The sequence below is a fragment of the Leptonychotes weddellii genome, unplaced genomic scaffold (genome assembly GCF_054177405.1).
Source record: "Leptonychotes weddellii isolate Sample4059 unplaced genomic scaffold, ASM5417740v2 HiC_scaffold_1437, whole genome shotgun sequence".
Taxonomy (NCBI): Eukaryota; Metazoa; Chordata; class Mammalia; order Carnivora; family Phocidae; genus Leptonychotes; species Leptonychotes weddellii.
In genome coordinates, this window is record NW_027724310.1 from 1 (window position 1) to 14,309 (window position 14,309).

General features: G+C 43.2%; 1 protein-coding gene across 2 annotated transcripts; it reads left to right on the plus strand.

The window, feature by feature from the left end:
- The first annotated feature begins 201 nt into the window (after positions 1 to 201).
- Positions 202 to 13,660, plus strand: LOC145718347 (aldehyde oxidase 2-like). 2 transcript variants are annotated; one of them, XM_081809838.1, is made up of 4 exons: positions 202 to 524; positions 2,754 to 2,981; positions 7,447 to 7,542; positions 11,663 to 13,660. In XM_081809838.1, the coding sequence occupies exons 1-4, from the start codon at positions 408 to 410 to the stop codon at positions 11,759 to 11,761; spliced, it is 540 nt and encodes a 179-aa protein (XP_081665964.1). In that variant the 5' UTR covers positions 202 to 407; the 3' UTR covers positions 11,762 to 13,660. The 2 variants fall into 2 exon arrangements, with proteins under 2 accessions (XP_081665964.1, XP_081665965.1); XM_081809839.1 differs by having other exon boundaries at positions 7,475 to 7,542.
- The last annotated feature ends 649 nt before the right edge of the window (positions 13,661 to 14,309 follow it).

A 14,309-nucleotide genomic window follows, 5' to 3' on the forward strand; every position in this document is an offset into this window, starting at 1 on the left:
TTTTTTAAAGATTTATTTATTTATTTGAGAGAGCGAGAATGAGAGAGAGAGAGTACATGAGAGGGGGGAGGGTTAGAGGGAGAAGCAGGCTCCTTGCTGAGCAGGGAGCCCGATGCGGGACTCGATCCAGGGACTCCAGGATCATGACCTGAGCCGAAGGCAGTCGCTTAACCAACTGAGCCACCCAGGCGCCCCTCTAGATGAGTCTTTACAGAGCATTTTTCTTCAAGTACTTACCCAAGTTCCACAAGCAGTTAGACTCTGAACTTGACTTTTACAGAAAAAAAAACAAAGTATTGTCCAATATATATTAATATCTGCTTTCACTTTAGGTAACAGAATTTCTCATATTAAAGCTAGAAAATGCATATAAAATCCGCCACCTCAGGTTCCGGGGCCGTGCATGCATGACAAATCTACCATCTAATACAGCCTTTCGTGGATTTGGCTTCCCACAAGGAACCCTGATAACAGAATCTTGCATCACAGCTGTAGCAGCCAAATGTGGCCTTCTGTCAGAAAAGGTAAGGTTGTAATCAAGATCGTAACCAAGGTTGGTGAAGAATCAGATGAGGTAGGAAACTAGCTACCCAAGGAAAGACCCTAGAAGAACCACTCAAATTAGCCCCAGCTCAGAATTTGAGGTAAATTAAGTGCTACCTGAAAGAAATGACTTTCCACTATCTTCCTACATCCTTATGCAAACAACTTTCTGTTTCTTTCTTTCTTTTTTCTAATTTGTACAAAAATAATTGCTTCTTTTAAAATTCTAACCACACTGAGGGAATTAAAATAAAAAGTGAACGTCCCCTTTTTCATCCCATCATCCCTATTGATCAAGGGTAACCATTGTTAAGAATTCTATGTTTATTGTTCCAGGCCTCTAGATTCATACACACATATGTAAACATTGATGTATTATGTGTGTGTGTGTGTGTGTGTGTACATAGAGAATTAGTTACCAAAATGGGACCATGATAAGCATATCATACTTTTTCTGCTTGAGTAGGCCACGGTTATCTTCCTGTGTCAATAGAATGATCCACTTCATTCTTTTTCATAACTGAATAGCATTATGTAATAGGGACTTACCATAATTTATTTAGCCACCCCACTATGATACACATTTATGTTGTTACCCATTTTGGGCTATTAAAATGATGTTGCAAGAAACATCTTGGTACAGATAGACCAAAATATAGATGTATTTTTGCCCTATTGTATATATCTGAAGGATAAATTTATAGAAGTGGAATTGCCAGTATACTTGGAAATTTTTGAGAGATATACTGCCAAAAGATGCCCTCCAAAAATATTATTTTGTACAGTATCCTGGAAGGTGCACAGTATAGACAGGATGCTAGGCCAGAGAGAGGCAGGCCACTGGCAACTGAGATAATTATTAATAACAGCTTTCTAGCCTTCACACATTTCAATTAGGCCCTAGCCTACTTTTTACACTTCTCTTCCCTGTTTCCCCAGTATATATTGCCCTTTGAACCCCTTGGCCCCCAAGTTCAACAGAGAGGACCAGCAGGTTTGTGATTGTCAGGGTACTTCCTACACACAGGAGAACACCTACATATGGTACCAGGAAGAACATAGTTATCCTAGAGAAGTCACATAAAGTGTTCTATGAGTACAAGGGAGAAAGACATCACTTTGGCTTGCGGGGAGGAGAGTCAGCAAGAACTTTCTGGAGAAGATGACACTTAAGATAGGCCTTGAAGAATAATAGGCACAGATAATAGGAAGGTAATCCAGGCAAATGGAGCGGCTCCAGCAAGGAGAGGCAACCTCTTTGTGGTTCAGTTTCCTTATCTATGAAACAAGGATGATATGACTCACCACACAGGGTTCCTGCAAGAATCAAATGAGCTAGCACTTGTTAAAACATTTGTTTCCATAAACTGGATGGTATTATTCCAATGTTACTGCTGATAATGATAATTATTTAATGTTACTAGAGCGAAATGGGGAGAATGAAGACTTCCTGAGCACATCTCAGTGGGCTCTCCTTTATCAAATCTTGCATGCTTCCAGGACATACAACACCCCATATTCAAATACATTTTTAAAAAGATTTGACCACACATTCCAGAGGCAATCAGAAGGCTTAGAGTAGATCTGCTATTTGTTACTAGCTGCAATGCTATTCCTCTGTATCAGAACAAATCTTCAGTTATGATAATAAACCCTTGCTTTTATATACAATCTACCAGCTCTTCCTCATCCTCTGAACCTTGTGGGAAAGAAGGAGTATCTGCTTCCCTCAGCCTCTCCATCCTGCTGCCCTCCAGGGACCAGTTACTACCGCTACCCTCCGCTTGAGGAGGGAGAAACCCTGATTGGTACATTGAAGAAGAGATGAGAAATAACTCCCGTTATTTTTTTTTTTAAAGATTTTATCTATTTATTTGAGAGAGAGAGAGCACAATCGGGGAGGGCAGGGGAGGGACAGAGGCAGAGGGAGAAGCAGGCTCACCGTTGAGCAGGGAGCTGCCATGGGACTCGATCCCAGGACTCTGGGATCATGACCTGAGCTGAAGGCAGATGCTTAACCGACTGGGCCACCCAGGCGCCCCTAACTCCCATTATTTTTACAAAAGCACATGCTGTTCAAAGAAAGAAGCAGCACCCTGTCTTCTCCCCACCAAAGTTTGTGTTTTAATGGGGAAGCTTTTCAAGTCTCTCTTTTGCAGTCAGTTTCTGTCTTACCATAAACTATCAACTCAACTTCTCACCCATTTCAGATTAGGGAGAAAAACATGTACAAAATAGTTGATAAAACCATCTACAAACAAGCGTTCAGCCCTGAGCCCCTGATCAGATGTTGGAATGAGTGTCTGGACAAGTCTTCCTTTCACAACAGGAGAATGCAAGTGGAAGAGTTTAACAAGAAGAATTACTGGAAGAAGAAAGGCATGGCAATCATCCCCATGAAGTTTTCAGTTGGTTTTGCTGCAACAAGCTATCATCAGGTAAGGCTTTTCTACGTGGTGAATAACCCTCACATCAGATGCACTTCTTGCCCTGTCAGCTCACGTTGACTTTGGGAGAGGGTCACATTTCCCAGGCACCAAGCCCCTCCCTCCCCCAGCACCTGGGAGAAATGTAAGAACTCTCCTGAGCAGCATTCCCACCTACAAGCTCGTTCAACACAGTGCGGTAGAAAAAATGTCTCGGTGTCAGAAAATGGCATCAGCAAGCCTGCTACCAGCATGGCTGCCAGGACGCAGCAGTGACCACAACCCCCACCCCACCCCACCCCAAATCATCCCTGTGCCAAAGGGAATGAGAGCCCACAAGGCCTGCGGTGCTGAGCTCTCTGAGCCCAGGCGTTACGGCTTGGGCAGGGAGTGGGGCCTCTCCCGGTCTGTGCCCCAGACCCCTCAGCTCTCCTCAGTGCCCCAAAGTCTAGGCAGAGAGGTCACTGCATGTTGTCCTGACAAGCTGGCTGTTTCCAGCCACCTCTCCCAGGAATCTGTGTCAATTCTAGTGGGGAAACAGGGGTGCATGGTCCAAAAATCCTTCCAGGTAGATTGCAAAAGGAAGAGGCAAGTCACTCAGAGGCCACATCCAGAAGGGAGGAGGAAAGGTGCAAATAGATGAGTCCATTAAATAACACAGGACTGGTACAGACAAGTGTTCCCAGCAATCCCAATGGGTCCCATATGGGAAAGCTGTTTACAAAACAGGGAAGTGGTATTGCCTCCCCATTATTGTCCACCAGAAGCAGAGACTCCACAACTGGAAAAATCTTATGTGCATTAGATCTAAATCTAAATCTAAAAATACATTAGATCTCCCTGTGCGTATACCATTGAAAGCATTTTCCCACTTACACCCAACTACCAGCAGCCAATAGACACATGCGCGTGCTCACACCACAGAAGCTGCCCTGTCCAAGGAAATCCTTCTTAGGGAGTAAAGCAGTTGCCCCCAAACCCTAAGCAACTGGAGTCAGGTGGACCTAAGAAATCCTTGGCCCTGCCACTTACTAGCTGTGTAATATTGAGCAAGTTATTTAACCTCTCTGAGTCTCAGCTTCCTCAATTATAAAATGAGAATAATAATCCTTTCTCTTAGGATTGATGAGGACTCAACAAGCTAATAAATGTAAAGCACTTGGCAGGGTTACCGGAGCACTGTGTAGTTATCCAAGGCAGCCCACACCCCTTCCCCAGGAGATCTCAGATGCACCTCGCAGGGCTGTGGCTCCTCCAGCAGGTAGGATGAGACTCCCCAGTCTCCTGAGTCACACTCCTGTTCAGGTCCAGCATGCCTGTTCTGCACAGAGGTGCAGGCAGGTTGACTGTTACACCTACGGGCCTGGACTAATTCAACAGCTGGAGCATAAGTTATTCTAGATATCTGCCTGTGTGGGTTTTTTTCTCTGACACCAAATGTTGTGTTTTTTTCTGCACCAATCCTCCAACACCAACTGAGTGTGCAACAGAGTTCAATTCAATTCTGACGCTAACTACCCAGAGTTAGCACAGACCGCACAGATCAAGGGCTAAGTCCCACAAGACTGCCTCCATTTCCGATACCAGCAAAAGTAGGGTGCCCAAGCTATTCACACTTCTGTCCAAGCAACTACAAATTCAGGGGTTTCCACTACCCACCTCACTTAGGTTTGATATTTGCTAGAGCAACTCGCAGAACTCAGGAAAGCACTCTACTTGCTATTATGACCATTTGTTATAAAGGATACCACCCAAGAATAGCCACATGGTAGACATGCATGGGGCAAGTTCTGTGAGAGGCAAATGGGGCTTTCATGCCCTTCCCCTCCAGCTTGTGGCTGTGGTCACCAACCCAGAAGCTCCCAGAACCCAGTTGTTCGTGGGTTTTATGAAAGTTTCATTACATAGTCACAGTTGATTAAATCATTGGCCATTGGTGACTGAACTCAATCTCTAGTCCCTCTCCCCTCCCTGAAGTTCAGAGGGTGGGGCTGAAAGCTGGAACCCTCTAACCTTGTGTTTGGTTTTTCTGGCAACAATTCCCACCTCCTAGAAGCTGTCTAGGCTTCTCCCAAGAATGATCTGAATAGCAGACAAAAGACAGTAAATTCCCAGGATTTTTGGACCTCTGTGCCAAAAATCAGGGACAAAGAACATATATTTATTTTTTTATTATACAACACTTCCCCTCACCTGGATGGCTGCCCCTCACATAAACCACAGTCTACTCTCTGCCATCATCCATGTGAGCCAACTTCCTTACCTCGCCACACACACACACACACACACACACACACACACACACACACACACACATCCTTAAATCAAGCAACGACTTTAAAGCTCTATTTGAAAGGCCTCCAGCTTCTTCACAGAGTTCCAAATTGATGCATCCAAGAATCACCAGGCTAAGAGTTGAAATGTGTTATTTCAGGGCAGCTGATGACTCACAAAGCTGGAACACCTACTCTCCAAACTAGGCATGGGGAGCACTGTCAGAGGGAGTCAAAAGGCCCACGATGATAAATACTATTATTAACATCTATAAGCCTGGGTGCCCCAAAGCTCCTCTAAGCCATTCTGAGACAGAATAGACTGAAATCCTAATTCCTCCCCCTTTTTCCCTCCTCCTCCTGGAATGAAAAATAACACATTTCCATTTGTCCAATTCAACATTTATTTAGTGTTTCTGTGATTCAGACTTGCTCTAAGTTCTCTACAGGACACAAAACTGAACGAGACCAAGTGCCCTTCCTCCCTGAGACTCTCACAGAAGAGCTGGTCACCCCCTGTATTCATTTCCTGTGGCTGCCATAAGAAAGTACCACAAACTGGGTGGCTTACAACAAATTTATGCTCTCCCAGTTCTGGAGGCTTGGAGTTCAAAATCAAGGTGTCAGCAGGGTAATGCTCCTCAGAAGCCCCCAGAGGAGAACACTTCCTTGTCTCTTCCAGCTTCTGGTGTCTCCTAGTATTCCTTGGCTTGTGGCCATGTCACTCCAATCTCTGCCTCCATCTTCATGTGGCCTTCTTTGTTGTGTGTCTTCACACAGTCTCATATAAGAACACCAGTCACTGAATTTAGAGCCCACCCTAATCCACTATGACCTCCTCTTAACAATTTTATCTACAAAAACTCTATTTCCAAAGAAGGTTGCATTCTGAGGTTCCAGGTGGACAGGAATTTGCAGGGGACACTAATCAGCCCAGTTCACCCCTGTAAGAGGAAGTGCAGAGAAGCAGGTAACTGATCCTTCCCAGATGGGAATGAGAAGTGTTTGGGAAGCTTTCACAGAACGGAGATCATAGGTGTGGGTCTGACGGCTGGGGAGCAGGCCAGGAAGGGAGAACAGCATAAACGTGAGCACAGGTCAGGAAGGAGCAGCAGTAAGGCAAAGCAGGAAAAGACAGCGATGGAACTGGAAAAGTACACCAGACCAAATCCTAAAAGACCTCATATTGTAAAAAAGAGCTAGGCTTTCCCATACAGACAATGGGGGATTTGGGCCCACCTTGCCCAGTGGTGAGCCCTTCTTCCCTTTTATGATTCCATTCAGTTGTCTCTTTGGGGAACCCCTCCCCAAGCTTCTCAAAAGCAGTTCGATCTGTCCTCCCAGGTCCCTAGGGCCCCTTATATCATGCCCATTGCCTCACAAATCATTCTGCATTATGACTTGCTCTCTACCCTGTCCCCCCATTACAGTGGGAGCTACTAAATGTTGAGGAAGAACCACATCTTGTTCATCTGTGTATATCCAGAGCTGAGCGCAGATTGGAACATAACATGTGTCAAGTACTTAACAAATGTTTAATTAGTTAGCTGAACAGTCAGCCAGAGACTTCAAGAAGGGGAGTAACTTTCAAATAGTTGGAACCAATACTCATAACTCCTGAGTATCCAAAGGGGCGCCTATTAAAACCAGGTTCCTGGGACACCTAGGTGGCTCAGTCAGTTAAGCATCCAACTCTTGGTTTCAGCTCATGTTCTGATCTCAGAGTCGTGAGATTGAGCCCCATATTGGGAGATCGAACCCCATGTTGGTCTCCGTGCTCAGTGTGGGGTCTGCTTGAGATTCTTTCCCTCTCCCTCTCCCTTCCCTCCCCCACTCACGCTTGCTCATGTATGCGCTCTCTCTCTCTCAAATAAAAAAATAAAATCTTTAAAAATTTTTTAAATAAAAAATATAAATAAATAAAAAAAACCAGATTCCTAAAAGGAATGTTCTTTTTTTTTTTTTATTCTTATGTTAATCCCCATACATTACATCATTAGTTCTAGATGAAGTGTTCCATGATTCATTGTTCGTGAAGGAATGTTCTTTACAGGTGACTTCTGCACAGAACAGAACTAAACGTCAGAATCCCACCAGGAAAGCTTGCTTCTCTGACCCTCTGACGGGGGTCTCACTACCTCATTTGTTTGTATTCAGTCTCACTAAACTTGCACTGAGTGGTGCCTTCTGGGTTGTTTTACTAGGCAGCTGCTCTCGTTCATATCTACACAGATGGCTCTGTACTGGTCACACATGGAGGCAACGAACTGGGACAAGGTATTCACACCAAAATGCTGCAGGTAAGCTACATAAAATTAAGTCGTTGATCTCTCTATACATTGTTGACATGCCTGACATTTGGCACGAATTTTAGGGGAGATGATCAAACCCTAAGATCTTGACTATTTGATTGAAAAACTTCTTCCGTATCAAAAGGATGTCTGAGGTAGCAGAAATCCCACGTATGTACAAATAGTCCTAGAGCATGGCCAGGCTTTATGGGTGGAGGTGGTTGTTAGTGAAAACACCACTAATGAGCCCCTGGAGCACTGTGGTAGGTGCCCCACGCAGACTTTACCTAGAGTAGGAGTTTCTCAGCTTTTCTATTTTGAGACCAGTATGCATGATTTCTAAAGTTTGGACAACAACATTAGGTTGCTAATATACATTTTGGACAAGTAAGGACAAGTAAGTCATCAACTGTTATCATGCTATAATTTTTAAAGTATATTTTAACACACACACATACATATGCATGAAGTAGGAAGATATCTCAAGAGGAAAAAAAAAAGAAGAATCCTTTAAATTGAATAAATTTCACTATGACAAATTTATTAGATTATTATAGTACACATCCGCAGCTTTGGACTATCCAGCCCCTTAGCTCCTTTGGAATACACCCCCTACATTCCATAGAGTCCTAAAGGACTCCTCAATTCTGGTACCTTTTAGCCCCATTTCCCTCCTTTCCCCAACTCCTGCCACAGATAGAGGCACAGGTGTCAGGCCTAGCTGGTCATGGCTCCTGAGCCCACTGGCTGCAGGGATGGGTCCAGGGGGAAGGCACAGGACCAAGATCCTTTCCTGGGACTGATGCGTAGATGCTGACGGAGAAGAACTAGCATGCCCTTGTGGTTGCTGAGCTCCTCTGCTCTATCTAAGTCAGGGGATGTCAGAGGCAATTTTCCTGTGCCATCGAGGAAGCATGCCTGTTCTTGGAAATAACATAGCCATCGTGGGAAGAAAAGCAAACGTGAGAGGCAGCGAGAGGTCGCTGATAATACCAGAAAGACTTAGATGCATATATATGTGACACAGTCTCCACTTGTCCTTCCCATGTAGGGGACCCAATACATTCCCTTTGGCTCTTCATCACCAAGAACCAATAAAATTGTCCTTTTTTTTTTTTTCATTTTGCCTCTTGCTGGGGAAACTTAATCTTACAACAGCATTACTCTCTAGATTAGCACTTGGGAACAAGTCCATAACCGTAGACGTCTGGAGAAAGTGTTCTTGCCAAAACTAAAAGACAAAAGAAACCAAAATAATGCTTTTTCTCTTCCTTCCTTCCTTCCCTCCCTTTCTTTCTCTCTTTTTTATTCTTTGTGATTAAATATCTTTCTTTCCACGTGTCTGCTAGAGAGACTGGAAGAAAAAGAACAGAAAAGAAAACAGTGAACAGCAAATACTAGAGGAGTATAAACAAGAGGGAACAAATAGAAGACAAGGGGGAGAATCGAAAGATAAGGTGGGATGAGGGCAAGAGAGAAGATAGGCCCTCAGGGTCATTTGAAATTCATCGGATGCTCATGCCAACAGATTTAAGACCAACCTTTGAACCAGTCAGTCCGATCTCTCTCTTCCTGCCAATGCCACCAAATAAAACTCAGAAACAAAGGAAATCCTTCACATCCTAAACACACTAAGTTTGAATGGAAGAACCATTTTGGAATCCTACCAAGAAAACGCTTTAAAAATCAGCGTGAGGCTCTACTAAGAAGTGGTTTTCATTTTTTTAAGACACATTATTTTAGGCTTTCAAGGATTTCATGGATGTAATAAAAATGGTAGTGTTTTTTAATTAAAAAAAAAAAATGACTCAACTCTTCCTAGAAAACTTTGCCGGACTTGAAAATATTTATTTTTCACATAGGTGGCCAGCCGTGAATTAAAAATACCCATGTCTTCTATGCACATCTGTGAAAAAAGTATGGCCACGGTGCCCAACACCATGGCTACCGCAGCTTCCATTGGTTCGGATGTCAATGGCAGAGCCAGGCAGGTGCTGTCCCCTGTCTTTCCCTTCCGAACTTCTTCCATATTGCTGGTTTGCTTAGCTGGATACAGACACAGCAGTTGGCTTCAGAGAAGTCATCTGTGGCAGTAAACATAGTCTCGGGATAACCAAAATGTCAGGAGAGTGGACTAGTTTGAGTAGGCTAAACTGAGGTGACACACAGACACATAGAATACAGTGCCTCAAACACGACAAAAGTCCCTTCCTTGCACACGTAACGGTGCAGAGGGAGCTTTCGTCATTGGAGTACCCTGAGATTAATGGCAATTCCTCCACCTTCAACATGTGGCTTTCAAGCCTGCCCTGAGCATCATCATCAGGGAAAAAGCATGGAGGTCAGACCTGGAAGTGATGCAAGTCACTTCCCCTAATCATCCACCAGCAGAACAAGTCTCGGGCCATGTCTAAGTGCAAGGGAGGTTGGGGAAATGTGGAGGAGTACACCATAGGCCCAGCTACTATGGAACAAGGGGAGAATGGAGTTTGGTGAATAAACAGTCTCTGTCGCGGGGAGAAACGAAGAAGAAATCTGGGTACCGAGTAATGCAGGGCTGGGCAAGTCTCTGACACAAACAAGTTCTTGCAGGCAGGTAAGCAGGCAGAACACCAGCTCAGTGGATCTGGTTCAATTAAAGTGTTTCCATCAGTGCAATTCAACCACAGCACTCATACCTATCCTTTGTATTTATTTTCTGATATTTTTAAAAACTGCTAAATTTTCACTTTTTCAGAATAGACTATGACTCCCATATTCCTTAATTCAGAGATCTGATCGCATGTACTTTTTTTTTTTTTAAGATTTTATTTATTTATTTGACAGAGAGAGACAGCCAGAGAGGGAACACAAGCAGGGGGAGTGAGAGAGGCAGAAGCAGGTTTCCTGCTGAGCAGGGAGCCCGATGCGGGGCTCGATCCCAGGACCCTGGGACCATGATCTGAGCCAAAGGCAGACGCTTAATAACTGAGCCACCAAGGCGCCCCTGATCGCATGTACTTTTGAAGTGATGTCATGTTTCTGTTATAAACTGTCCACCTTTTCCTTTTTTTTTTTTTTTAAAGATTTTATTTATTTCTTTGACAGAGAGAGACATAGCGAGAGAGGGAACACAAGCAGGGGGAGTGGGAGAGGGAGAAGCAGGCTTGCCCGCGGTGCAGGGAGCCCGATGTGGGGCTCGATCCCAGGACTCTGGGATCACGACCTGAGCTGAAGGCAGACGCTTAACGACTGAGCCACCCAGGCGCCCCTGTCCACCTTTTCCATTGGGATGTTGTGGAGAGGCATGTTCTCAGAACACTGCACTTATGCTACCAAAAGGAACCACTTTCAAATCCATCTGATCTTCAGAGACACTTGTTAGGGGCTTTTTCACTCAGAACAAATGTGTAGGAAACTTCAAATTCTTGAGACCCAGTTTTGGGCAGGATCAAACATAAGATAGGAATAGCTCAGTGCGTATGGGGGTTGTCAACGCAAACTAAGCATTAACCCATCTTCTAGAGCTTTATGTTTCTGTGTTAAGGATCGGAAACCTTGCGGATCTAGATTATTATAAAGACAAATGTAGTTATCTTCTCACTTCACACCCAAAACCAAGGCCTTCGTTACAGTAGTTTGATGGTGGATGGATAAACAGATGGAAGGATGGACAGAGACTTGAATAATATTTCAGACCTACAGGAATATTGGCATGTTATTGTTGCAGACTGGAAAGCACAAATTAGAATGAAAATAAGATGTTTTGTTCCTTTGATTTTAATGGCTGGAAAATACAAAAGAAGGTGTAAGTTAAAAATGTAGAAAAAGAGAAGGAATTAAGAGCACAAATAGAAAGGAGACCTGAAAGTAGAAATTCAGCTGAGCCCGTCTTTTCATAGGAAATGAACCAGGGAGGTTTAAAAAACAAAAAACAAACAAAACAAAACAAAACAAAAAAAACCCGGCAGTAACTGATACTCTCAAGGTCAGGGACTGTGTTGTTATTGTCTCTGTGTTCCCAATGTATCAGTATCAAGCACTCCAGAAACATTCACCAACCTAATCAATTATCAATTACTATTCTTCCACACAAATCCCAACCACCGGGCTCTTCTCTAATGAGGCTTCATTTCTTTACCCCTTCAAGAACGCTTGTCAGATCCTTCTGAAATGCCTTGAGCCCATCATTAAGAAAAATCCAGAAGGTACGTGGGAAGACTGGGTAAGTGTTCCACTCTGTTTGTGATGACAAATGAGAAAACACTCCAAAGCAGGGCCGAGAGCATCACAGCAGCATACAGCCCCACCACACACAGACAGTTTTTCTAAGAACGGACTTCTACGAAAGGGCAGGATTATGAAAGGCTGAGACAGCTTCTCCATGCTGTATACCAGGTACATGTATGTGAGAGAGTGCCCAGGGAACAGCATCACTGAGAGGAGGAATGGAAACGTGTGAAGAACACCTAGAAGGCCTTACCCATTCCGTTTAGATAAGAAGAGGAAGAGACTTAGTCTTCCTAAGCCATAAGAAAAAAAAAATTGTTGTTTTAAATGGGGAGGAGGAAAACCAAAAGGCCTAACTGCTATTAAACATGTCTCAAAGGAAATGACTCATCTAATCCAACTTTACAGCATCCTTTATCTTATCTCATTAGAACAGTTATCTCACACACACACACTTATCTAGAGTTCTAACACTGAGAAACGAAGCCTCAAAAATACCTTGTGAACTCAGCCCCCACATCATGGATGTACAGCAGGAATCTATTTTATCTGTTTAATTCAGACATCTCAACCCAATCAGAAGGAAATTGTTAGTGTACCAGCTGAGGAAAAAAATATTAAAATGAGTTCCATTATTGGTAACAAAGCACCAGCAACAATTATCAGATGTCAATTTTGATATAGGGAATATTTTCATTTTCACCTCTCAGATAATGTATCTATTTTCTTCTGAGTAAATATGCCCATTCTGCAGATAGAAGCTGCTTTTGAACAAAGAATCAGTCTTTCGGCCACTGGATACTTCAGGTAAAAATTACAATGATGTCTGGGCTTAGCTGAGAAAATATAAGGTAACCCAATTGCTCTGGGCCTTAGGTCCCTTATTTGTAAAACAGGTTTTTATTATGTGATCAATGGGGTCCCTTCTAAGCCTAAAATTCTATGATTTTATGTAAGCCTTTGAACTATGTCCAGAGAAATACTAAATAATAAAAATACCCTTATTGGGTAAAAAAAATTTTTTTTAATATGACTTAGAACATCTGATCATCATTTACTATTCATTGTTGAGTAGTAAAAAAATAGCATCATTAGAAACAATTTCCAACTCAGTTTTACAAATCTCCCTTCCTTTACCATAAAACCTTTCTGTTTTGAAGCTCCTCTCTGGGCAGGAAGAGATGCGTAGGATAATCCCCAATCCTCATTTGTGCAGTTTCTGTCAGTGGGAGGCCCTCAGTCAATTCATGTTCACTGAATGAAGCACAAAGAGGAGAACTGGTTGTCGAGTTCAGGAAGTGTATGACATCAGTTTTACGATCCAGTGAAACAAATCACCAAACTAAACACACACATGCACAGAGAGAGAAAACACTAAAGCAATTTTTTTATGAAGGAAGGAAGGAAGGAGGAAGGTCACAGCCCAGCCCAGTGCCCTGTACTTAATGAGCTCTAGATTTCTGAGTTCAGTTACCCGAGAAGAGAGCAAATCAGCCCTCTAGCCCGGTACGTCTTCCATTGTACATTAATGCACTGAATTACGTGCCCTTTTTTACCATCCCTGAATTACCCTCACTTCCCCAGTTAGCACAGGCTAGCGGGGCCCTTTGGGAATGCTGATAAAATCGGCTAAGGTTCTCAATCCACAGAGCTAAAGCCCAACCCCTAAACCATGGATACAGACACACTGGGAGGCCCAGGCCAAAACAGTCTATTGGATTCTCTCTCTTTTTGTCATCCTAACTGTAGCGCAAGGAGTAGATCTTCAAAGTCCTCATCTCATGAAAAAAAAACGTTTTTAACCATGTGTGGTAATGGCAACTATGTTAACTAGACCTATTGTGATCGGCATCTTACATACAAATATCAAAGCGTTATGTTGTACACCTAAAACTAATATAATGTTATATGTCAATTATATCTCAGTTAAAAATTAATTTAATTTGATTTTTAAAAAAATTTTAAAGAAGTAGTCAACAAAGAATTGTTCATGACAGCCTAAAATGCATTGTTTTTTATTCCATTTCAGACAACAAAGTTGCTTTCCAAAGTTTTTGCCAAGAAAAAAAGGGGTCTGTTCCTAAAGTAAGGTCAAGTTATCTAATCCTGAAGGAATAGGTCATTTAGTAAATTGTCTTGAGTAAACATCTGAGAGCACATAACAATGTGATGTTTCTCTAAAGTTAGTTATCCCAAGGGTACTACTGTCCCTAACAAATAGATGGGGGAAGGGTGTGAAAATAATTTTTTCTTAATATTTTATTTATTTGAGAGAGAGAGAGAAACAGCATGAGAGGGGAGAGGGTCAGAGGGAGAAGCAGGCTCCCCGCCGAGCCGGGAGCCCGATGTGGGACTCGATCCCGGGACTCCGGGATCATGACCTGAGCCGAAGGCAGTCGCTTAACCAACTGAGCCACCCAGGTGCCCCTGTGAAAATAGTTTTTATGTTTACTACTTAATCAAGCATCCTACTGGAGGCAGGGAGTCATATTTAATCAAAAGCTAACAACTTCCGGGGCGCCTGGGTGGCTCAGTTGGTTGGGCGACTGCCTTCGGCTCAGGTCATG